This window comes from Lepidochelys kempii, chromosome 1 (assembly GCF_965140265.1).
Source record: "Lepidochelys kempii isolate rLepKem1 chromosome 1, rLepKem1.hap2, whole genome shotgun sequence".
Lineage (NCBI taxonomy): Eukaryota > Metazoa > Chordata > Testudines > Cheloniidae > Lepidochelys > Lepidochelys kempii.
In genome coordinates this window covers 212,851,115-212,875,999 of record NC_133256.1, presented here as the reverse complement: position 1 = coordinate 212,875,999, position 24,885 = coordinate 212,851,115, and the positions used below count along the sequence as shown (strand labels likewise).

Here is a 24,885-nt window from a genome sequence, read left to right as displayed (position 1 = left end):
TTGTGTACTGGCTTTTGTGGATTTGTATGTAAGTCCACCAGGAGCACATGGGTGCTAATATAATTCCGCACGTCACAAGCCCTTTGTAGCCATGTGAAGAGGTTGCCACATTCTAGTTCAAACCGGATTCTCTACAGATCAACAGACAAAGAAAGGATTTATGGATAAAGAGCCTGGCTTTAAACAGGCTCAGGGCCTTCTTCCTGATCCAGCAAAAAGACAGGATCCCTGATCCATGGAGGGCCAAAGCCTTAGGGAAGCATTGGAAGGACTTGGCCTGCTCAGGCCCCAAAAGACTGGGTGCTGGTGGTAAGATGAAGCTATAATGACCTTGAAACCACAAGGAAGCCCCTTGGGTAGGGTTCTGAAGGACTGCTCCTGCCAGAGCCCATTTTGGAGTTGTTGTGATCTCTGGTAAGCTGCTTAGGAGGAGTGTAGGTTCTTTTATTGTTTTTAAGAGGTTTTTCTCTGTAGTGCTTTTACCTTTAGAATAAAATATGTTTTCATAGGACGTGCTGGTTGTGGAATCTTATAACTGTGACAATTCCACTGTTATCAGTATCAAAAGAGAAAAGCAAGCAAGGTGTGTTTAGGCAGACTGGGAATAACACAATGGAGCAGGGAACTATTCAGCCTGGAAATATCCCCGTCAGGATTGAGAGAGAGAAGTGGGTCTCCACCTAAGGAAGGTGATAGCTAGATGGCTGGAAACCTTAGAGTTGGTGCCCTTGCTGGACCGGAGAAAGGGGATAAAGATGCAGTTGCGCTGAACTGCAACAAAGCATTCCCCCAAATCAGACTTTTGCTCAATTCAGTACCTGCCTGCCCTTCTGTACCTGGAGCCCAGGTCTTGGTCCACATACAGGTATATAAGGGGCACTTTCGTAAGGTATTTCCCTAATCATTTCTGGTCTGTGCAGAGTCTAAGTCCAAAGGTTGCAAACATGCTTAGCCACAGCTAGGCATCTAAAGAAGTGGCCTGATTCAGAGAGGCTGAGAAATCAGCTCTCCTGGATTTCTCCTGTTAGAGAATTGGCTCATTGTTTGTGGTACACCTGCATGATACAAAGCACTACAGGTCTGAGTCTGCCACCTTCATGATCAATGAGTAGTTTCTTACTCTGCAGTTTGTCCCATGGGTTGAATTGAAGCAAGTCATGGAGTGAGGTGCCATCGAACAAAAGTGGGATGGAATCAGGCCCTTTATAATTGTGAGTGATAGGATCCAGGATTTTCCAACAAATGATCTGCCCTTCCTCAAAATGAAGAAGTCCCCATCGTGAAGGAACTTTTTGATTTATTCCTTATTGCTAGAATATACATCTTTTTCAAGTCTCTTGATGTCACCGTTTCACTTTTAGCTGTTGAATGGAAAGGAAAATACCCCCAAACACTTCTCCAGTGTTTTCTATGTTCATAAACTGATAATAAGTCCTACATTTTCCAGGAACTTCAAACTTTTCAAATGTCATTAAACAAGGAAATGTTTAATTGTAACTGATATAGAATTAATGCCAAATGAATTGATGTGCAGAGTTTTCATCATTAGGAGGATTTGCCATTAAGCCACTAGGTCTTCAATAAGCTGGATTGTAAGTATTCATGTTGCAAAGAGTTTTCACAAGCGTAAAGATAGTTATGAAATTAAAAGAATTAAAGGTAGCTTACATTTGGTTAAGAAAATAATGTATTTGCTTTACAGTTTGTGGCTAGTAGGGAAAAGGCCCTAAGCAGCAAATAAAAGAAGGCCATGAAAATAAAGTTAAGACCAGGATGTAGCATGGAAAGAATGTATGGTTAAAAAAATAACTAATAAAATAAAGGGCTGTAGTAACAAAAAAAAAGAAAAACTGTCATAAAAGAAACAAGGGCAAACCTTCCCAAGGTTCCATTGGTAAGCAAGGAATGGGGAGAAGAGAGGAAAGGAAGACTTTGGAGGAAGGAAAGTAGTTAGAATAAGCTGCTTCAGACATGTTTTTTGTTAAGGGTAGCAAGTTAGCTGAAGGGTATAAAGAGAGCCATGAATCTGATGGTACCTTGTCAGACCAAACCTGAGCATGCTGACTCATGCCAGGATGACACTGAGTTCCTTAGGTCTGGCCTAGTTGTAAGAATACTGATCAGATGTTTATGAATGCTTTCATACTGTATTGGGTGCAGTGATGACTTATTTTTAGGCTGTTAGGCATGTTTAGAACAATTGTATACAATAATATTTGGCCTTTAGAGTTAATATAGGAATTTAAGGTGAAATTATTATCTGGTGGTCTCCCATATTAATTTCAAATATTATTAATAATTCCAACAAGAAGGTAATCAATGTATTAAGTTCTTTAACCTGCCAAACAGAAAAATTGCTCCTGTGAAACCACAACAGCAGCTCAGCTTCTCACAGATGCAGATGCCCACCTCAACATGGGAAATTCAGCACTTTGCTGAGATCATTTAAATATTACAAACATTAAACCACAGCTTCTACAAAACAAGTCCAGGTACTTTCACTAAATACCAGCTCTAAGCCTTATTCTCCCTGATCCTGTGTCTGGTAGGGGCTAACTTGGCCCTGTGCAACTAAGACCAACTTTGGCAAGATCATAGAATATCAGGATTGGAAGGGACCTCAGGAGGTCATCTAGTCCAACCCCCTGCTCAAAGCAGGACAAATCCCCAATTTTTGCCCCACATCCCTAAATGGCCCCCTCAAGGTTTGAACTCACAACCCTGGATTTAGCAGGCCAATGCTCAAACCACTGAGCTATCCCTCCCCCCTAGATCTTCAGCTGGTATGGTTTGGTGAAGTTTTGTTGACTTCAGTAGCCCAATTAAGTTACACCAGCTAGAAATCCAGCCCTTCATCTCTTATTGTCATTTCAATTCTTGTTAAAAAATTCTGAACAAATAGGTTGTTGAAGGAGACTGTGAACATTCCAGAGAATGGCTTCAAAAACATTTAGACTGGACAACTGTCAACTATTGGAAATGGGCAACGTCCACCTTAATTGAATTAGCCTCATTAGCACTGACCCCCCACTTGGTAAGGCAACTCCCATCTTTTCATGTGCTGTAATATTTATACTGCTTTCTGTGTTTTGCACTCCATGCATCTGATGAAGTGGGTTTTAGCCCACAAAAGCTTATGCCCAAATAAATTTGTTAGTCTCTAAGATGCCATGAGGAATCCTCGTTGTTTTTGCTGATACAGACTAATACGGCTACCACTCTGAAACCTGCGCTAAGCTTGACACTCATGGTCGTGAGCTACTCCAGGCAGGGGGGAGTGACAGTGCCAAATTTAAGCACTTCATTTGTTTATCTCAAGCTGTAGAGACTCATGATGTTAGCTTTGGAGGCCCCCAGTTCAATCCGTGGTCATAGCCAAGATTGCAGTTGCTATAAAATAGAAGCTGATCTGGGATTCAAACTGCTGTGAGCCTGAACCAGCTTTCTCCATTCAGGGAAAGTATGTAACCCACTGCTGAGTGTGAGTGACAGGTACCCCTGTGTGCCCCACCCACAGAGCATGTGAGTGTGTAACAGCTGCCAGCTAGGGAGTTATTTCTCTGACTCAGGCTTTTAACTCTAGACATCCCCAGCTCAATCCCCAGGCACCAAGATGGTGAGTCTCACTATTATGAATGCTTGTCTTCCTCTCCCATTCCTCTTTTGTCTCTGTATGAGCCTCATTTATTGTATTTTGTTTGATTTTACACTATAAGCTTTTTGGGGCAAATTGTATTTTTCCATAAAACATCCCGTGCACAAACAACACTATATTTTTTACAAAGTATTTATTAATATTTACACTAATGGCCTCTGAAATCAACTCTTATCAACCCAGATGGGAATGACAGTCATTCAGTATGGTGGGAGTGGTCTGGTTGGCTGGAGAAGATTCCAGTTTGGGGTGTCTGCCCTGCTTCTTGACAGTCTGCTGTTTGTTTTATCACCTGAAACTGCAGCCCCTCAGTCTGAAGGGTAACACAGCAAATTGAAGGGGTTGTGATTTCTCTTTGTCTTTGGAACATCCCAGGGTATGTGTCTCATGGATGCTGTGATCCTCCTGTGTTGTTCACCAGGCTTCAGCTAAGCAGCTCTCTTCTCACAAATACAGCGATATTCTTGTGTACAGTTATAGGAGGTGGCTTCTCCTGCATTCAGAAGTACACAGGACTCTCCAGGCTCTTGCTTCTTTACTTGGAACCTGGGGTGGAAAGCTACATTTAACACTCAGCCATGCCATTTTTGTAAAATCACAAACAGTGTCATTGCATTTGGCTGCCTAAATATTGGGGTTAACTTGCCTTACCTATTAATTTCACTTCTCAGAATAACATGTCCTGCAAGCTCAGCTATGAAAAGCATTTCTTTGTGATTTGGAATGTTTTTGGCTCGAGATTGTTAATTTAGCTGAGGTGGCCTCTTGTTTTAAATTTACTGCAGTTGCTGTATAATTTAATGTTCAGGGGTAGGAGGGTAGTCTCTTCCTTTCCTCATTAAGTGTAATGGTGGCATCACCCTTATCAATGTTTTAACTTTGAAATATCCCATTTAGAATATTTGTGAATGTCTATATTAATATGTAGTTCTGACAGTTACAGCTACCACTGCTAATGTTGTACAATTGTTTTATTATATTTATTCATTTAGATTTAAAAAAGTCAAACAGCACCACTCCTTCCTGTGAGAATTTGTAAGAGTAAAAAATACACAATAATTCTACAAGTTCAGTAGCAATGCCAGACTGCAAATTCTGTAAGAAATGCACAAGGATGTAAAACACAAGTGAACAACTTCTAGATCTGCCAGAGACTTACAGGTCAGTGGAATGAGCTGTGCCATCCTCCCACATCCAGCTTGTAGCAGCTCCCTTCCGTAATAGTCCAATCCAGTGAAAACACGCCCATCTGTTTATGAAATCCTGTTTGGGAACAAGACTAAAGCATTTACATGGTAGGCGTATGGATACCAGGGATGAGAATGAGGTTAATGTGTCCCAGTCGGGACCAGTGTGTTGAATGCCCATACATTGGCCAATCACACTCCATTTTTTCCAGAAAAGTCAGCCATAGATTTTATGGAGCTTTTTGCACCTGTCCCTCACGGGAAGCATCACAGCTACCGTCCTGGCTGAGAAGAACTGATAGGATACCCTGGAGAACAAGTCAACAAAATTGTCTCATCAGCCAAGGGTATCACTAATGAGACATGAGGAGTTCTCTTCCCAAGCAGCAGAAATCCTAACCCAACAGCATATCCAGCCTCTGTTAAAGAGAGACAAAGCTTGATTTTATTTTCAGATAGGTTTCATTTCATTGACTTCAATGGAGGAAGTCGTGATTCACGATGGAGTGAGAGGAGACTCAGACCCTAGGAATGGACTCTGTCCCTTCCTCATATTATGTAGAGCACTAATCTCTTTAATCACTCTTGAAGTCAGTGATAAAATTTGCATTCACTCTTTCTCTGGTGCCCAAAATCTGCCCAGTCTCCCTTGGGGACACAGTTCTGAATAGAACACAAACAGTTTAGAAAGTCATTTACCCTGCCAGTGTTATTTTTCATTTAATACCCATATCCCACTTCCCCACCAGATAGATATTGGGCAGGTGTAGTTTGGAAAATATAGGAAAATAAGGCAAAGGGTAAATTCCCTACCAGTTCTTCCTTGTTCTCTATCCTCAGCAGTCTAGACCCATGAGACAAGCAGTATTTTTTACTCTTGTGCCAGGAGCTCCTTTCACTAGTAAAATGGTAACACTTCCCTCTATGCTGTATCCAGCCCTCAGGGCAAGAGCTGCATTTATCTACTGGAAAAAGAGAGCAATATAGACCCGTTATAGTTCTGCATTGATGGGTGCAACGCAGTTTGATACTGAATGTCACCATGTATTCGCTAGTGTGTATATTTGTCACGGGGAATGTAGTGTTTGTCTTGCCAGTTAGGATGAAGCTGATGTTGGTGACCCCAAAATAACCTGGGATACGGGATACTTGGGTCAAGGCCCTTTTCTGATTCAGGCAGAAAAGGGACTTAACCCTGGTTCTCCCTCATCCCTCAACACCAGGCTATCGCCTACTCTGGAGCTTCTCTGTTTTTTCACGGAAAACTTTGAAAGGTCTCAGTTTTATCCCAACATGAAATGGGAAAATTTTGAATTCTCAAAAGTGCTCATGGGACAGGAAACCTGTTTCCCAGCCAGCTCCATTCAGATCACAATGAACAAGAAAGGTAATGAGAGCACTAGTGGAGAGAGGAAGCAATCCTCACGATGGCAATGATGATGATGTTGACTAGAATGAAAACCTGATAACCAAGCTAGCGCAGAGTCGGTGCTGTGGGAGAGAAGTGCAGGAGGATCTCTCTGTGCAGCAGCCTATTTGTCTGTTGCATTTGTCAAAATCCCTTTGTTTATCAGTGTCTTTCCCTTGTACCATTGAGAGATGTAAGTTGGGAAGGAGCTGCCCAGGTTTCTCTACTTTGAAGCTAGTGAGCCAGGGATCATTGATTATGTCCACTATTAAGGACACCATATTTTTGCTCAGATTTGTTTGTTGCTTTCCATATAATTAATACTTAGATGAGGCCCTTGTACACTGTGTGCACAGGGACAGAAGTACCCTTTTTTGTTAATAAGAACAAGGAGAGCTGAATTCTGATTAAGCAACAATATTACCATAAAGGATATAACAGAAGAGTGAGCTCTGATCGATACCTTTCTTATTCAGAACATTTGAGAGTTCTGTGTTATTGGCTTGGAGTTCGTCTCTTTGCTGCATGCAGTTTTTCAGAGTTTCCTGCAATTGAGTGAAGTTTTTCAGAATAGCCTGTTTCTGGACAAGTTCCTCATTCTGTCTTCTCACTTGATGGGAAGCCTGGAGAACTTAAATCCACATCCCAAGAAATCAGTTAAAACAAAATGAAATACACTTATATAAATCATTTGCCTTTTGCATTATAAGGATGCTAACAGCAATTGTGACAGTTGTCATCATGGCTTACACACTGGGGACTGAACTGGAGACCTTCTGAGCTAAAAGCATGAGTGGATATAGCTTCAGGTAAATGCTTGGTCTATACTAGAAAGATAGGTCAACATAGCTACATTGGCTAGGAGTGTGAAAAAAACATGCCTAACTGACACAGCTATGCCGACCTAACCCCCAGCACAGACACAGCTATGTAAATGAAAGAATGCTGTGTAGCTACCATCATTTGGGGAGGTGGTGTTCCTATTCCAATAGAAAAACTCCTTCCATCAGAGTAGATCATGTCTACACTTTGGGGTGATGCTGACATAGCTACAGCAATATAGCTATGCTGGTACAGCCTCCATAGCATAGACATACGCAAAGACAGAAATGTCAGTCACCATGGGCTGTAACAATTCATATTCTCTGTGGATTAGCACACAGGGGGGACCAATAATCCCAACTATACATATAAAATGATAGGGTCTAAAAATAGCTGTTACCACTCAAGAAAGAGATCTTGGAGTCATTGTGGATAGTTCTCTGAAAACATCCACTCAGTGTGCAGTGGCAGTCAAAAAAGCGAACAGAATGCTGGGAATGATTAAGAAAGGGATAGATAATAGGACAGAAAATGTCATGTTGCCTCTATATAAATCCATGGTATGCCCACATCTTGAATGCTGCATCTTTGTTGGGCCTGTCCTGTAGTAGGTAAATTCTAGGTACTCTTCTGGCTCTGTCAATCTGTTTCTTCACTTCAGCAGGTGGGTATTGTAGTTGTCTCTATCAAGCGTTCTTACAACTACAATACCCACCTGCTGAAGTGAAGAAACAGATTGACAGAGCCAGAAGAGTACCCAGAAGTTCCTACTACAGGACAGGCCCAACAAATCAAATAACAGAACGCCACTAGCCATCACCTTCAGCCCCCAACTAAAACCTCTCAAATACATCATCAAGGATCACAACCTTTCCTGAAGGATGACTCATCACTCTCACAGATCTTGGGAGACAGGCCAGTCCTTGCCTACAGACGGCCCCCCAACCTGAAGCAAATACTCACCAGCAACCACACACCACACAACAGAACCACTAACCCGGGAACCTATCCTTGCAACAAAGCCCGTTGCCAACTGTGTCCACATATCTATTCAGGGGACACCATCATAGGGCCTAATCACATCAGCTTCAATGCTTCAATCTCTTTGGTCACTCGATTACAGACCTAAAAGTGGCAATTCTTCAACAAAAAAACTTCAAAAACAGACTCCAATGAGAGACTGCTGAATTGGAATTAATTTGCAAACTGGATACAATTAACTTAGGCTTGAATAAAGCCTGGGAGTGGATGGGTCATTACACAAAGTAAAACTATTTCCCCATGTTTATCACTCTTACTACAGTGTGTATGGTAATACCCATTGTTTCATGTTCTCTGTGTATATAAATCTCCCCACTGTATTTTCCACTGAATGCATCCGATGAAGTGAGCTGTAGCTCACGAAAGTTTATGCTCAAATAAATTGGTTAGTCTCTAAGGTGCCACAAGTACTCCTTTTCTTTTTGCGGATACAGACTAACACGGCTGCTACTCTGAAACCTGTTGGAAGACAGGATACTAGGCTAAATGGACCTTTGGTCTGACCCAGTATGGCTGTTCTTATGTTCTTATGAGATTTACACAATGTGGAGTTTTCAGTTTAATTCTGATGTTAAAGTAATTAAGGAATTGGTAAAACTGCTTTACAATTTACAAAACAATCTCTATGGGCTTGAAATCTGATTAACAGAATATGTACCAAAGATGTTTTTGTCTAAATGTCCTTTATATTTTTAACTTCCTGTCCTCATCATTCTCATGATTTACACTGATGTAAGTAAGAACAAAATCAGGCTCCATTCCCTTTTGGACTGGTAAACTGAGCAAACTTTAAAGATCACAAAACCATTCAGAAGCAAGAAATATGGAGCTACGCTCTGTATCATGATTAGAGCTGAATGAAAAATTATTTTTTTGGTTTGCAGATGAAAAATCTGGAACAAAAATTGGTTAATTTTGAACCCGAACTGATATTTTCCAGTTTTTCTCCTGGAACAAAACCCCAAAACAAAATTAATTTCAGATCTATATGGAATGAAATGAAGGAAAAAAAACTCAAGAAAAAGGGAGGGAAGAGTCTTTTAATTTCCTTTTAGGGTTGTTTTCCATTCCAATACATTTTTTTTTCAGTTCTCCCTAGAGTTTTGTTTTGAGGTATTTTTCAAGCTTTTTATTCTGAAATCACTGAAACAAACCATTTCCCTTTCTTAAATAAAAAATCAATTTTTTGGCGAAAAGTATTCATCGAATTCTACCCAAATTCACAAATAGTTTCAGTGCATAGAAAAATGCATTTTTTTTTTGGCTAATAAAATATTCACTGAAAAAAAATTCCCCCAGTCCTAGTCATGATGCCATTTCTAACCATATTTAAACTGTAGTCAGAGTTTCAAATCAACTTTAGTCTTAACTGAGAAGGATTCTTGGGATCACCCCGCTCCCTAGGCTTCAGAGCTGGAGCTGCACCAGAAAACGTAACTTCAAAGTGCTGTCTATACGGGTATTTGTAGAGCATTAGTAGAAGCCCCGCTAGCCTGAGTCTGTTGACCTTGGCTTGAAGGCTTGCTCCTGCATGCTCCAAAATGCTGTGTAGACATACTCTTAAAGGTATCTCAGCTTCTCACATGTTTTACAGGTAGAATTCGAATCACAGCTTGGCAGGCAACAGGCTCTGAATACCAAATGAAAGTTGTTTTTTACAAAGCAATGCAAACTATGACAGTGTCTCACACAAACATTTACACACATCACTCAAAGCCCTTCTAAATGTTATAAAGGTTCAGATCGTGTTTTGTTGCCTTCTTGGCAAATACTTACCCATGGCACCCCAAATGCTTGCAGTTACTACCAAAGCCAGGCAGAGGAGCCCCAGGATCACTGTAAGGAGCCACTGTGAAGATGGAGGAGATTCTAACAGAAATAAGAGAGAGAAAATGAAAGCAACCATGGCTAGAATGTGCCCCTCTCCTGAAACTCTGGGATCAGATCAGAGCTCTCAGCCACACCAGTCTACCAAAGCCAGAACTCACCATTAGAGCTAAACCAGTCCAATAATAATAGCTATTGAATGTGTGCTCAATAAATCTGGCATGAATTGAGATGACTTGGAGAAAACAGTTGTTCCTGGTGAAGGCCAGAGCTGTGACATCCCAATTTCTGCCCAGGCCTTGGCCCATTAACGTGCCATTTCCTGCCACAGTGGACAAAATTCTAATTTTATTGTTTCTGAAATATGAGGCCATGGACAGTGGCTACACCAGGAGGCGGATGTTTGACTATGAACACTTTGATAAAAGAACGTAAGAAGCCAGCAGCTTATAGTGCATAATATTTTGCTGCCTCTTCTGCTTTGAAGGAGTGTGAAACTCCAGATCAGAGTAGGCCATTTCCTTCTCGCTGATTTATGATAGGTTGTAAGGATGGAAAGACAGCTCTATGAAATTGTCATTACAGTAGGTGGGAACATAACTTCATAGATGTTAAGGCTAGAAGGTAACATTATGAGCATCGGGTCTGAGTTCTTGCATAATGTAACACAGGCCATAGAACCTCATCAGTAATTCCTGTTTCCACAACCAATAACTTATGGTTGAACGAGGTCACATCTTTTAGAAAGAGAGTCAATATTCTTTTAAAAACTCCAAATAGTGGAGAATTATCACATTCATTTGTCATCTGTTCCACTGCTTAATTACACACATTGTTCAAAATTTTTGTCAGAATTCCAATTTTACCATTATCAGAGTCATCCAATTAGGAAGCAGAAACAATACCATGTGACTTAGGTGACAAATCACATAGCTCAAGTAGTGAAGTATGAACAGTGAATTCTTGAAGCAGTAGCCAAACCAGTAGCAGTAGTAGTTGCAAATAGTTAACAACCAACTCAAAGGTTGGAACATAAACCATGCACTGAATGATTTCAAATAGAAAACCTTTTATATTTTTAATTGAAGCTTGTTCTCAGATAAGTGATGAGCAGAGAAAGGGGCTGACTTCTCTGAGGACAAGATTCTGCGATCCTTACTCATGTTGAGTTGTACCTTACGCTGTGGGGTAAAATATTACTCCCCATAAGGAAAGGAATTAGAAACTGGCCCTGAAAAAAATGTTCCCTGCAGTAGTGGCCTAGTAAGAACTGAGAAAAATTGAGCAAGGACATCAGGATTTGGCCCAAGGCAGGCTGTAGCTGTTAGATTATGTGGATTAACAGAAAGCATATTCATTTCTTATTATTTTCTGCTATCTGCAAACTATAGATAAACCATTTTAAAAATATTTCTGAGTTTCTTATGAGGCTTGCAAATAAGATACTTATTACAAGAAACCTTGCAGGGCACTAGTAAGCTGATGCCTTAGCTTGCAGCAACTAGAACTCTGGCCTATCTAGAAGCTATTCTGGAGAAAAGCCAAGAGATTCAGGTTGAATCATCTAAAAGAACTCAGCGTCCTTTTTTCTGTATCATATTCCCCAAAGCCCCATATATATAGTATGCAAAGCTTGTGCAGCATTATAGTTGTAGATGAGAGAGCTGGCAAATATAAGGAGTCCAACTAACTATATGAAATGTGCCAGACAGGTATGGACTTTTGTGTTAAGTGTTAAGTAGATTTCCTGGGGAATCTTTGGGGAGGGGTTCATGCAAATTCCACAATGCTGGTTATGCAACAACAACAAAACACCTTTTTGAAGCTACCCCCAGAGGAGTGGGCCATTGACTGGGGTTTACCTGTTCTTGGAAACTGGAGATCAAAGGCCAGAGCAGTATAAAGCAACAGTTGCACTATCCAGTTGGGGTATGGTTTCTGATCTTAAATGCTGACATGAACTTGGGAGCAAATGGGCAAACCCAGTTGTGGGGGTCTGAAGATTGACACCTACCAGAGCCCTGTGTTGGAGCTCAGGGTGACCTTGGGTAAGCTTTTAGCATGTATTCAGGTTTATTATTTTTTAAATATGTTTTCTCTTTAATGCTTTTGCCCAAAGAATAAATGCAGTTTGCTTTGTGAAGGTTGGTTGGTAACTGGAATACACTCTTATAGCCCTTAGAGAAAGAGTTAACTACAGGCGCTGGTCCCTGATGAGACCTGCTGGGAAATTGCAGTCAGGTGCAGAGGGACTGCAAGCATAACTCCCAGTCTGAGGGCGAGATGTGACAGCTGGAAAGCCTAAAACTCAGGTAGGTGCCCACAAGGAAGAGCAGGAGGGAGGATCATTTAGGTAGTTAAGTCTGGAACCGTGTCAATGGTTATCCTCAGGTACAAGAGACTTTTCTCATGAGTGATGGCTCCAGAGCTTTGCCGACTGGCAGAAAGATTCCATGGTGAGGCCTCAGGGCAATGGAAGTTCTGGAAAACCCAAACAGGGCACTCAAGATGGAAAATATTTCCTCACAGAGCAATCCACCCAGGTGCCTTCTCTGATAGCCCACCTGGGGATCAGCTGATCAATCACAGGTGCACTAGCCTCTTCCCTCTTAAAGGGCGAGTACCATCCTGTGACATAAGGATTTATTACTTCATAATCAAATTGCTATGTTCCAGCGCTTTGTAGGCACAAAGCCACCTTCTTCCCATACCTGGAAAACTATGCATTTCTGGGGGCACCTTCATATCACACAGACTGGCACAAAACTAACAACATAGAATTTTTTCTCAAATGTCAGTAAAACTAACACAGATTCTTGCTATATAATGTTAGGGTTTCTGGGACAAAGTTCAAGAAGGAGATTTGAGTAGGGCTAAAAGCATAATGTTAGACATAGATTCAGGAGATTATAAATATACAGTACCTGTGACCCTGGCATGCTTTGGTCTTCGTTTTCTCTTCTGCTCTGCAGGAGTATGAAATCTGAGGTCCACAAAGGTCACTGACTGCTCACTCATTTCTGGTGGGTTATGGGATAGAAATTCCAGAGGTGGAGTTAGTGAACTGGATGACCACTGGGATTTGTACTGCAGTGAAATGGCCTGTTAGAGCCAGTAAGAACATCAGCATGAACAGGAGCAATGTAACAGGACAGCCTGCTCAGTGGCTCAGTACAAGTGTTCCTGTGTTCCTCATGGACACTTAACTCCCACATAGCAAAGGCCACAAGAAACATATTCTAGCTTTTATGGCTGGTTAGGCCACTCTGTCGCATCCCAGTGGGTGGTGATTTGGCCTCACATATACACACCTTTGTCATTTTCTGTTTGGGCTAGCAATGCTTTTTACTGGACATGAAGCCATCAGCCACAGGACACTCCAACTACTGCAAAACGGTGCAGCATGTCTCCTCAACAACACAGGCTGCCGCAAGCACCTCACACCAGTCCTCCACTCACTGTACCGGCTCCCTATAGAACGCCAGGTCAAATTAAAGATCTTAGTCCCTATCTTCATGGTGCTCAGATTCCTAAGATTGCCTGAAGCTCCAGGATTGGGCCATGGGACCAACAACTCTACTTCTTTGGCACAATGGTACTTTGTACCACAAGGACAAAGCTGGTCTATACAGGAGACAGAACTTTCTCAGGAGCAACCTTCCACAGGAACTAAGAACCACCACAAACATCACCTTCTGCTCCAAGTGCAAGGCACACTTCTCAGACTTTGCCTTCGATAGCATAAACATATAACATAGAGTACATATAATTTAGTTTAAAGGAAAACAACCCCCCCACACACACTCCAAACTGCACGTTCACACAATTTCCCCTAGGCCAGAGGAGAAGAAAAGAACAAACTGTATGTGACAGATGTTAGTCACTTCCCTTAGTGCACTACTGAAAGGTCCTGATGGTGATGAGGGTTGCATAAGAAAATGTGAAGAATAGAGCAGCCACACCGATAAATAGATAAATCTCCTTCTTCTGATACTGGTAACTGCCTGTATTTATAAAAAATAATATAAATATAATGGAATGATGCAGTCCCTTCCTAGTCACAGCTGCAATTTAGTTTCTATTATCAACTCAATTATGGGGCTCCACATCAATCACCAAAAGGGCAGATTTGTATTAAAATTGGTAGGTGAAAACTTGGCCCAAATAGTGGGCAGCAAAATCTGCAAATGACACAATGTTATTTAGGTCAATCAGGACCAGAGAGGATTGTGAGGAACTTCAGAGAGACCTAAACAAGCTAGGAAAATGGGCAACATGCTTGAAAATGAAATTCAATGTCAATAAATGCAATGTAATACATATTGGAAGGGAAAATTTAAACAACTCGTACACCTTACAGAAGTCTAAATTAGACCTCAACTAAATTAGATATCAACTCAGGAAAGGGACCCAGACCTCACTGTAGACAAATTAATTAAAACCTCTGCTCTGTGTGCAGCTGCGGTCAAAAAAGCAATCAAAATGTTAGGATGAATTAGTAATAGGATAGAGAATTATACAAAAATAGTTTGTCTTTATATAAATCACTGGCCTGGCCTCATCTAGATACTGTGTGAAGCACTGGTCATCCCATCTCCAAAAAGGCCATTGTGAAACTCGGCGGAGTTCACAAAAAAATAACAAGAATGATCAAGGTAATGGGAAAACCTACATATGAAAACAGATTGAAAAGACTGGGATTATTTATCTTAGAAAGAAGATGGAGAAGAGGGACCATGATAGCAGTATATAAAGTAATAAATAATCTAGAGATGGTAGAGCAGGAAATTCTGTTCTCTCAGTCTCTGTAAAGGGACATTCAATCAAATAAAAAGGTGGGAAATTCCAAACTGATAAAAGTAAATACTTTTTCACATACTATGTAAATAAACTTTGGAACTAACTGCACAGGAAGTCACTGAGGCCAAGAACTTATAAGGATTCATAAAGCGACATTTATATGGATATCAGAATATCCAGAATTGTAATTAATGGCAACAACAATTTTAGAGAGTCCTGGCAGGGGACATAATACCTTTTACTGGACCAACTTCTGTTGGTGAGAGAGACAAGCTTTCATATGGCTACAACAACACTGCGTACAACAAAAATTAGGGAAGGGATATTAAACCTCATGAATCAGTGTTTAAGCCAACCTCCGTTAGAACTCAGAATGAAGCCTAGTGTTGGGGGCAGATTATTCCACATATGACTAATGTGAGGGTTTAAAAATGGCATTGGGAAGCATTTGGTGCTAGCCATTGTCAGGGGCTGGATACTGGGCTAGAACTAATCTCATCCAGTGTGAAAATTTCTATGTCCCTTCATATAACAAGTATTTGAAGGGTGAATGCAAGAAAGCTGAAGAGAAATTGTCTAGCATTTTCTTAGGTATTATTAGCAGTAATGGGAAGAAATTGAGTAAAGGGAAAATGAATGCTGAATATCATAAAGTGTTCCCCTGTAGCATGGCGAGCCCTGTTAGAATGTGGCTTGAGTCAGTTAAAACCTGAGTAATTTAAAATTGGACTGGACAAAGCCTTGTAAAGTAGACTGTAGAGTACAGTTCTTCATTTCTTTGTCTTTTCCATCTCTCCTTTCTATATTTCATTAAAGAATAATAATTCAGAATGATTTACAGAGATCCTTTGGACCTAGTCCCTAAGAGGCACAAGCTGGAGGGTATGAAACAAAAATCTATATCCTCAGTTTTCCCATTGTATATAATTGCAGCTTTAATAGCCAGTCCGATGAACTGCAGATCTCCTTGAACTCCTGCTGGCTTCATAGGCATTACAGAGTAGATTAAGGGGCATTCAGCACATCACAGGATTCAATCACTAGTATTCGCAGTTCTGTAATCTTTTAGAATTTGATTTAATGCACATTTCATGGCCATGCTAGAGTTCAGCAAATCATAGACTCATAGACATTTGAGGTGTAACAGACCACAATCTAATTGTAATTCATTTAGGGTAACATTTTCAAAAGTGACTTTGGCATTGAAAATCAATGAGATTTAGGTTCCTAAGTACTTAAGTCACTTTGAAAATGGGAACCTAATCGGATTTTGACAAGCACCTAAGCACCTAATTCCCGTGGGATTTAGGTGCCTTCAAAATCCCACTGGGCAACTATCTGCATCTTTATATGCCTAAATACTTTTTAAAATCTGGTCCTTAGGGACTTTTGAAAATATTACCCCTAGTCCAATCCTCTGGCCAAGATAAGATTGTTCTCTATGGTTTGTGAGGTAGGATTAAAATTAAAAGAAAAAAGAAAGGAAAGGAAAAAAAGAAGCTGCAAGGGGAAAAGAGCAATCTATTAAAAATAAAGTAGGCAAGGGTGAACAGAGAACAAAACCAGGCAAATCGTCACGGCTTACAAACACACTGAAAATATAGAAATAAATAGAAAAATCTTAGAAATAAATAGTATATAGGAAAGGAATAAAGGCAAAGAAGAAACATCTCATATGAACACTTCCCTCTTTTCCTCCTGTGTGTTCTCTAATTAGGCTGTATGGACTACAGGGAAGCAAACTCTTTTTCTCTCTAAACTTTCCTACACATTTCCCTCTTTCCCATTTTCCAATCAACTATGAAGAAGGTTAAAATTTTATATTTTGAAGTTTTAATTATATTTACAAATGTTCAAAACAAAAGAAAACACAAAATGTATAGGGGCTTATCCTACAATGTACAATGCACGGGTGGACCTCTATGCTCATATGGAGCGCCATTAAATTCAACTTGGCTGCGTGAGGGTTCTGCAGTCCACCCATGCATTGTACATCGCTGTATCAGAACTACAGAGTACAATTCTGCACTGTGCTGAGCACTCTCAACTCCCATTGACCTCATCACCTCACAATACTTGGTCATCTTTCCAAGAGCTTTGTCCAGTGCTGGTTGATACTAGCTAGCCTCCATCCATAAGGGAGGGAAAATGCCACCTCGGACATTAAATGAATACTAGACTACAATTGCAAGACTTCCCAATGCAGTTTGTATTAAACTTTATCCAAGGAAATAAAAAATGTGCAAACACACACAAGAGGTAATCTATAGCAATTACCTTAGTGAAAAGGAAAATCCCTGCAAAAAAGCTGGTATTACCTTTGTTTGTGTTGGAGGGTCCACAGCCTGGGTCTGAAGTCCTGGACTATGACTTTAAATCCTGTACTTCCCTTGTCTTTGTCCACAGGAAGAGAGGTGGGCAGTGTGATCTCACTGTTTGAGTGTCCTGTTATAAGTGGAACAGAACCGGTCAAGAGAGGGATAATTATTTGTTCTGCAAATTTCTGGCTGAAACTGCACAGGAAGCGCTCATGTTGCTGATTAGAGAGGCAGGGCCCTCATGCAAAAGCACTGAGAACAAAGAGATTTTCTTCCTCAGATGACTGAACCAGCACCGACAACACCTGTTTTAACTTCAAAAACAACTTGGCGTTACTTAAATTCTGAAGCTCAGTAACTGTCAGAACAAATACTCAACTGAAGTCCAAGCACATACCCTTCTGGCTTTAGCCAATGGATGAGACCTTTCATGTTTACTCTCCAATGGCCATAGACGTCAACAAAAAGATTCCCACTGACTTCAATGGTATTTGGACTGGGGTCCAAATAGGACTCACCACTACCAGCAGCACTGGAGGAATGAGCATCAGCATCATCATCAGAACTTGTGGCTTCAGCATCTTCAACCCCATAAGCACCTTCATTCCTATTTGGCAGTCAAACGTGGAAAGTGAGAAGACGGAGACAGCATTTAGCTTGGCTGAATGGGTAGATTCTGGGATGTGGTGTCCATGAGTGACATTTCATCAAGTCAGGAATCCAGCCTTCTCTGTATACAGCCCTTAGAATGGGAAAGACACAAGAAGAACTTTGGATGAAGCCTTCCATTGATGACATTTTTGGGTCTCTAGCGGTATGGATTGTGGTCTCTGCTACATCTCTGAGCTCTGAGAATGTGCAAGAAAATGCAAAACAGTGGTTCACATCTGGAATAGGGGCAGTGATAGATGATGATGATTTAATAAGTGCTGACAGTGTACACAGCGGAGTATAAGTCCTGCCCCGAGGTGCTCACAATCTAAAGAAAGAGAGAAGTCAAATCAGACATAGCATGCACAGGGAGGCCTAGAGAAAAGTTTTATCTTGGAGATTTAGAGAATCTTTCTGGAGGGAGAAACAATGGGCAAAATTCTGCCGTCATTTACACCAGTGCAAATCAGTATCTCCACCTATCTCAGTGAAGTTACTCCTTATTTACATTATGACTGAGAGCAGAATTTGGCCCTGCATTTTTCCTGATATTGGTTAGAGTCTGTAGAATCCACAGAGGAGTGAATTTCCAGATCCCAGGGACAAAGCATCATGAAAACAACATCACTGAAACTGGGCCCAGGACAAACGAGTTTGGGTACAATACACATATGAATTTTCACCCAGAGTTGATCTAAAACAAATGTTTTACATAGGTTCATAAAAATTGGTTTGACTTTGTGTTTAATTTTTGCGTTTCTTAGTTTCAGCTGGGACAAGAAGTGGAAATGCCTGAGACAGCAAACTTTGAGCTAGCTACACCTCCTGCTGTGGTTCCTGCTGGCTGCAGTGCCAATCTCCTCCTCTCCCTGCAAACTCTCCCCAGCGCAGTTTTCCTTCCTGCCTCTGCTCAGGCTTAATTTCTAGATCCACCTTTCTTTTCCTCTCCTTGCTGAGACTCCTAGTCCTCCCCTCTCCTGCAACCTCGTAGTAGCTTCCTCTGGCTTCTGCAGCCCACACTCTTCATCTCCTGACAGCACGTTTCCTGGGATATTTGCTATTGCTTCCTGCAAGCAGCAGTCTCCTGTCCTTTCCTGCCTCTAGCTCTTCCAGGGCCTTAGGGACTTGTGGGCCAAACTTTCAAGTAAGGCAAGGGAGGGTGCTGCTGCTAGGCTCTAAAATGACTGAATGTCCGCTGGGATCAATCCTGTGAAGGTCCTCAGGGTAACCAGATCCCCTATTAGCTATGAACTCACTTAGCTCATTGTGATGGCCTTTGGGTCATTCCTGGATCTTTGGCTCAGTCCTGCAGGGAAGATGTCTTATGAGAGCTGGCTGGCTCATTACACTATATACACTTCATAGTCCTAGCTGAAAAAAAAGTAGCAGACACAAAAACAATAACACCTGAAATTTTAGGCTCTTCTCACAGCTTCTTCTGTTTTGCACAGAATCTAAACATTTGTTTACTGGAACAGAACACTTAAAATGGTAACTTGAATCTTGATATTTATTGTCTATTGCAAATAGCTTTAACAGTGAAACGGAAGTTGCTAATCTCTACCCTATGCCTAGGAGAAAGCTAGCGGCTGTAAAAAACAGTGACCACAGCTCAGCTCAGCTACCTCGAGGTGTTAACTTCAACATTTAACCAGACTATTTGAAGGCTGAAAGATATTAGGAAATGAAATCTTCAAAGTGAACATTTTGATCATGTCCAGGCACATTTAAAACAACTAAATCTGGATTCAATCAAACCCAATGAGCCAAGACCATCCATATTGGAGGAGTCAAAAAAGGATTAGATTTATACATGGATAATGAGAACATCCACAGAGACATTACATAAGGAAACTAATTGGGAATATATTTTGGAAGGATTAAAAAACATCATGCTTCAGGGCATAAATCCTGCATTATCTGGTGGGGTTAGGAAGCAATTCTCCCTATAGGCAAGTTTTTCTAGTAAGAGGCTTCTTGCACCAATCTCTGAAGCATCTGGACCTGGTCGCTGCCATGGACAAGACACTGAATTAGCTAAACAACTGCTCTGACAACAGTTTTTGAACTAAACCACAAGATAAGAAATACTTGTGAAAATATTTTGCATATACTTATGAACTTGGAATAGATCAACAGAAATCAAAATTGATTTGTGAACAAGTCACTAATCAAGAGAATAAATATTGTCAAGGGCATAAACAAATGGGTATAAAGTGGCTAGAAGTAAATTTAGCCTGGAAATTAGGTTTCTAACCATCAAAGGAGTGAGGTTCTAGAACAGCCTCCCAGTGGGAGTAGGGCGCAAATAACTTAACTGGTTTTAAGATCATAGAATCATAGACTTTAAGGTCAGAAGGGGCCATTATGATCATCTAGTCTGACCTCCTGCACAATGCAGGCCACAGAATCTCACCCACCCACTCCTGTAACAAACCCCTAACCTATGTCTGAGCTATTGAAGTCCTCAAATCGTGGTTTAAAGACTTCAAGGTGCAGAGAATCCTCCAGCAAGTGACCCGTGCCCCACGCTGCAGAGGGAGGAGAAAAGCCCGCAGGGCCTCTGCCAATCTGCCCTGGGGGAAAATTCCTTCCCAACCCCAGATATGGCGATCAGTTAAACCTGAGCATGTGGGCAAGACTCACCAGCCAGACACCCAGGAAAGAATTCTCTGTAGTAACTCAGATCCCACCCCATCTAACATCCCACCACAGGCCATTGGGCATTGTGACAGGGCAGAGTGGCCACGCACTGGCACAGCAGGAATTAACCCTTCCTTCCTAGCAGAGGAAGCCCCACCCCAGAGGCTCTGCTGGGCATGGTCCAACTGGAGAACGGGTATAAAAGCCTGCAGAGCTGCTCAGTCTGGGCTGACCACTGGAGGGGAAGGAGGCACACTGCCAGCTCCCAAGGAGGGAGAGCCTGCACACCAGGATCCGGAGGCCATCCAAGCCGGGATGTACCCTGATACCCTGATGGAGGATGTCACAGGAATGGAACAGACCGTAGGACCCCCCAAAGCGGAGAACCTGGCATTTATGTTAGGAAGTGACCCAGGGGAACTTTAGAGGCAAACGGCGTTAGAGCCGCATAGACACTCGGCGTGTTGCGGGCGGATCCCCGCTGAGCTGGTGGCAAAGGGAGCATCCCCTGCCAGGGCCCTGGGTCGGGACCTGGTGGAGAGGGCAGGCCCAGGTCCCACTATCAACCGCCCACACCGTGGGAATCCTATGGACTCCAGCCGCTAGGCTGCACTACCCTGCTTGTGAGGGGGATGGTATAGACTCTGGCCATTAGGCCACAGTGCTCCAACATGGGGAGTGATTTATATAGACCCTGGCCATTGGGCCACACCGCCCTGACGTGTGGGGTGAGTTACCTGGACTCCAGCCACTAGGCCACACTACCCCACTTGAAGGGGGATTGTATAGACTCTGGCCACTAGGCTGCACTGCTCCAATGTGGGGAGCGATTTATATGGACTTTGGCCATTGGGCCACACTGCCCAGATACTTGGGGCAAGTTACCTGGACTCCGGCTGCCAGGCCGCATGGCCCTGCTTGCGAGGGGGATTGTATAGACTCTGGCCATTAGGTTGCACTGCTCCAACGCGGGCAGCGATTTATATGGATCCTTGCCATTGGGCCACACTGCCCAGATACTTGGGGCAAGTTACATGGACTCTGGCTGATAAGCTGCACTATCTTGCCGGCCAGGGGTGATTGTGTGGGAGGAAGCCATTTGGCCACCCACAGAGAGAGGGGTGCGGAAACTTGGGAGTGGCGAGGTTCCCACACCGCATCCCACCCCTGCCACAAAGGGGTGGTGCAGTGCCAGACCCTTCACAGGCATATTTACCGCTAATAGTCAAAGATCAATTAATTGCCAAAATTAGGCTATCCCATTATACCATCCCCTCCATAAACTTATCAAGCTTAGTCCTGAAGCCAGATATGTCTTTTGCCCCCACTGCTCCCTTTGGAAGGCTGTTCCAGAACTTCACTCCTCCAATGGTTAGAAACCTTTGTCTAATTTCAAGGCAAAACTTCTTGATGGCCAGTTTATATCTATTTGTTCTTGTGTCCACATTGGTACTGAGCTTAAATAATTCCTCTCCCTCCCTCGAATTTATCCCTCTGATATATTTCTAGAGAGCAGTCATATCTCCCCTCAGCCTTCTTTTGGTTAGGCTAAACAAGCCAAGCTCCTTGAGTCTCCTCTCATAAGACAGGTTTTCCATTCCTCAGATCATCCTAGTAGCCCTTCTCTGTACCTGTTCCAGTTTGAATTCATCCATCCAAGATCGAGCCTGATACACTGATGAACAGGATTATATGAATGTGGGTAGTGGGGGGTTGCCTGTGGTAGGAGGGAACTGGATTTGATAACCCAAGAGGTCCCTTCCAGTCCTATGTTTATAATCACTTAACAGAGTTTGTCTCTGTTAGAGCTGGTTGATTTCTTAAAGGCTGATATAGTGGGAAAACTTTAAGAAAATATTCAGTCAAACTCAGATTTAGAAACATAATAGTACAATTGGTTTTAAAAGTCCATTTCTGTTCCTGTGGTGTTATTAAAGATTGCCTCCATGCTGGCAGTTGATGCTTCATCTCACAGCAGCTGAGCAGGGCTGCCACTTCCTCTGCCTATGTCTCACTTTGACAACAGGAACAGGATGATACCTTGTTAAAAGGCCAGGCAATCTTCTGATAGTAGGAAGGGAAAGGGGAGATGAGAATGGGAGTGCACATATTGCTGGCAACTACCTTCATCTTCAACAGAGCTCAGATTGCCAATGAACACTGTGCAAGCTACACTGGTTCAATTATAGTCATTCATGCCTAACACACATTCTAGAACTGAATTACATAAAGCTGTTCAAAACAATTCTTTTCTGAGCTCAGAACAGACCAAAAGGCTTTAGTGGACTGTTAGATGTGAGTTAACAATAGGGCTTATAGGCTAGGGTTTTCAAAGGAGCTAAAGACTTGACTAGACATAGAAGTCACACCAGTATAAGGTTTGTCAGCACAATTCTACCAAAACATATTTTGGAGTGCATTCACACTGTGCTGCATGTGTCAGTGTTTGTGCCCACTCAGAAGCATGTTTACGTCACTAAAAGCAAGGTGCATTGTGAATTCGTATCCCAGTGTCCTCTTAAAACCTCCGGCACATTCGTTGTCTTATGGCAATGTTTTTCTGTGCATTCTGGGATACCTGCTGGTGTCATTGGGAATTGTGGATGGGGGGGGGGGCAAATGCCCAGAATTCCCTCTGACCTATCGCAAGGTTCCCCTCAGTCATGCCATTTCTGAACTTCACACTGCAAACCTATTGGAGGCACAAAGGAATGCTGCACCCCTGTCAACCAGGATGGAACATATAATCCTGTCCTACTGGACTAGACACAGCAGACAGGTAAACTTAACATAGGGCTTAAAGGCAGAGGATGTGCTCCTATTCCTTGAGCAACTGCACTCGGTATAGTAGCGTTTTTAAGCCCAGCCAACAGTATTCCCCATTTTCATCAGCTGGGTTACACTTGTTTGTTTTGGTTCCCGTACAGGATTTTCTAACTTTGCAAACACTTCCTTCTTTTTGGATTGGACTATCCTGTAATGGAGCAAACAGGGCCTGGGTTGGGGAGGATGGCACAGCACCTTCCAATGAGCTGTAAGTGTCTGATACATCATGAAGCTCTTCCGTTCTGTGTGTATTTCTTGAATGCTCTGTATCATAGATGAGGCTAATACAAAGAGACACCTAGGCCTGAACTCAGAAATGCACGTGCTTGTATTTGTCAGAGCCTTAATTTGAGCCAATCCCCAAATCACTGTTGTCACCAGGTGGGAAAGGGTGGAATACAGTAAAATACACCTTCACTAATTAAGACAAAATTAGAGCTACTGTCACTACATTGAAACTTTTAAAATCCTAGTCAGGTGAACTTGCACTGCTGTTGTACACTGTTCTGTACCTTCTTTTACTTCCTTCATAATTAATCTGGGGCATTTGTATGTGAAATGAATCTTTCTCATCAGAGTTCATCTACTTCTCAGACTTTTCTCTTCTTTCACATAGAAGAGAATAACATGCAGTCTTCCTATCCTCCACTTCTCTACCTCATACCAACAAAACACAAGATGGCACAGTTGCTGTCTACTTGGCGCATCATATGTTAGGACTGGAATTGGGTAGACGGGGCTGCAGGGCAGGACTCAGGAGCATTGGCAGAGCTGTGTGGGGAACTGAGGACTGGAATAGCAGCGGGGTTGTAGGGCAGGACCGAGGAGCATTGGCAGAGCTGTGACGGAGAAAGCCTGAGGAGCACCAGTTTGCAATTGTGTCACTGAGAGAAGCCCTTAGGACTTCAGGGAGGCCCCAGTGAGGGCAGTGTTGGGGGTGAGGGAAGTTGTGTGGGTTAATCAGACAAATTCTCAACAGCACAGTTTTATGAGATTAAAATTAGTGCTCAACCCCTGCTCCCTGACCACACCGCTATCCTGCTACTCTCAGATCCCTCCCTAAAATGGAAACTAAAAGACAGAGTTACTCCTCGTGGCTGATTCCCCTCTCACACCGATAGTCTCATTTTAAAATGGAAGCTAACAAATTTATTTGGGCATAAGTCTCTAAGCTGCCACAAGGACTCCTCGTTGTGTTTGCTGATACAGACTAACACTGCTACCACTCTGAAACATTTTAAAATGAGGTGCTCCAGATTCTTAGTTCCCTTCAGTGAGTTGTACAGGTGTAAACCAGGACCTAGTTTGGCCTGGAGGAACTCTGTCACTCATGATGGTTGAGATGGCAAGAACCCAGCTTGATAAGTGTCACATCACTATGAGGTTTGGCAATTAGAAAAATATCTTATTTGCAAAAATTCACTATGGAAAGTGGTAAGACAATGGACATGAGACCCCCATGTTGTCAGTTGTCTGGATAGAACTGCACTTAGATGCCAAAATTAGAAACTGGGAAAATGTTACCCCCTGATGTGGGCTTAGGAATGAACTATCTCCATCATGGCCTGGCCAGCTAGGATTCATTTGTTATGTCCATATCCTATTCAGTAGCATTTAGCGGTGCCCTCAAGGTGCATAGCACCACCGAAATTCCTGAGATTTTTGGAAGCAATTTAGAAATCCCTTATCTCTACCAGTTTCCTCTCC

General features: G+C 42.3%; 1 protein-coding gene across 1 annotated transcript; it reads right to left on the bottom strand.

Moving 5' to 3' along the window:
- Positions 1-3,837: 3,837 nt before the first annotated feature.
- On the bottom strand, positions 3,838-17,070 carry LOC140905798 (natural killer cells antigen CD94-like). The gene is made up of 7 exons (XM_073329294.1): positions 17,059-17,070; positions 12,865-12,960; positions 9,890-9,982; positions 6,714-6,881; positions 5,656-5,807; positions 4,815-4,918; positions 3,838-4,201 (listed from the first exon to the last, which is right to left on the bottom strand). Exons 2-7 carry the CDS (start codon positions 12,956-12,958, stop codon positions 4,084-4,086), a joined length of 729 nt encoding a protein of 242 aa, XP_073185395.1. The 5' UTR covers positions 12,959-12,960; positions 17,059-17,070; the 3' UTR covers positions 3,838-4,083.
- Positions 17,071-24,885: the final 7,815 nt, after the last annotated feature.

What these genes read in the sequence shown, in the direction of transcription:
- LOC140905798 (XM_073329294.1), bottom strand. Translation starts at nt 12,958, where the DNA reads ATGAGTGAGCAGTCAGTGACCTTTGTGGACCTCAGATTTCATACTCCT. An exon ending in AAGCATTTGGGGTGCCATGG is followed by an intron (nt 6,882 to 9,889) that starts GTAAGTATTTGC and finishes TGTGGATTTAAG; the next exon opens with TTCTCCAGGCTTCCCATCAA. An exon ending in TAGAGAACAAGGAAGAACTG is followed by an intron (nt 4,919 to 5,655) that starts GTAGGGAATTTA and finishes GTTCCCAAACAG; the next exon opens with GATTTCATAAACAGATGGGC.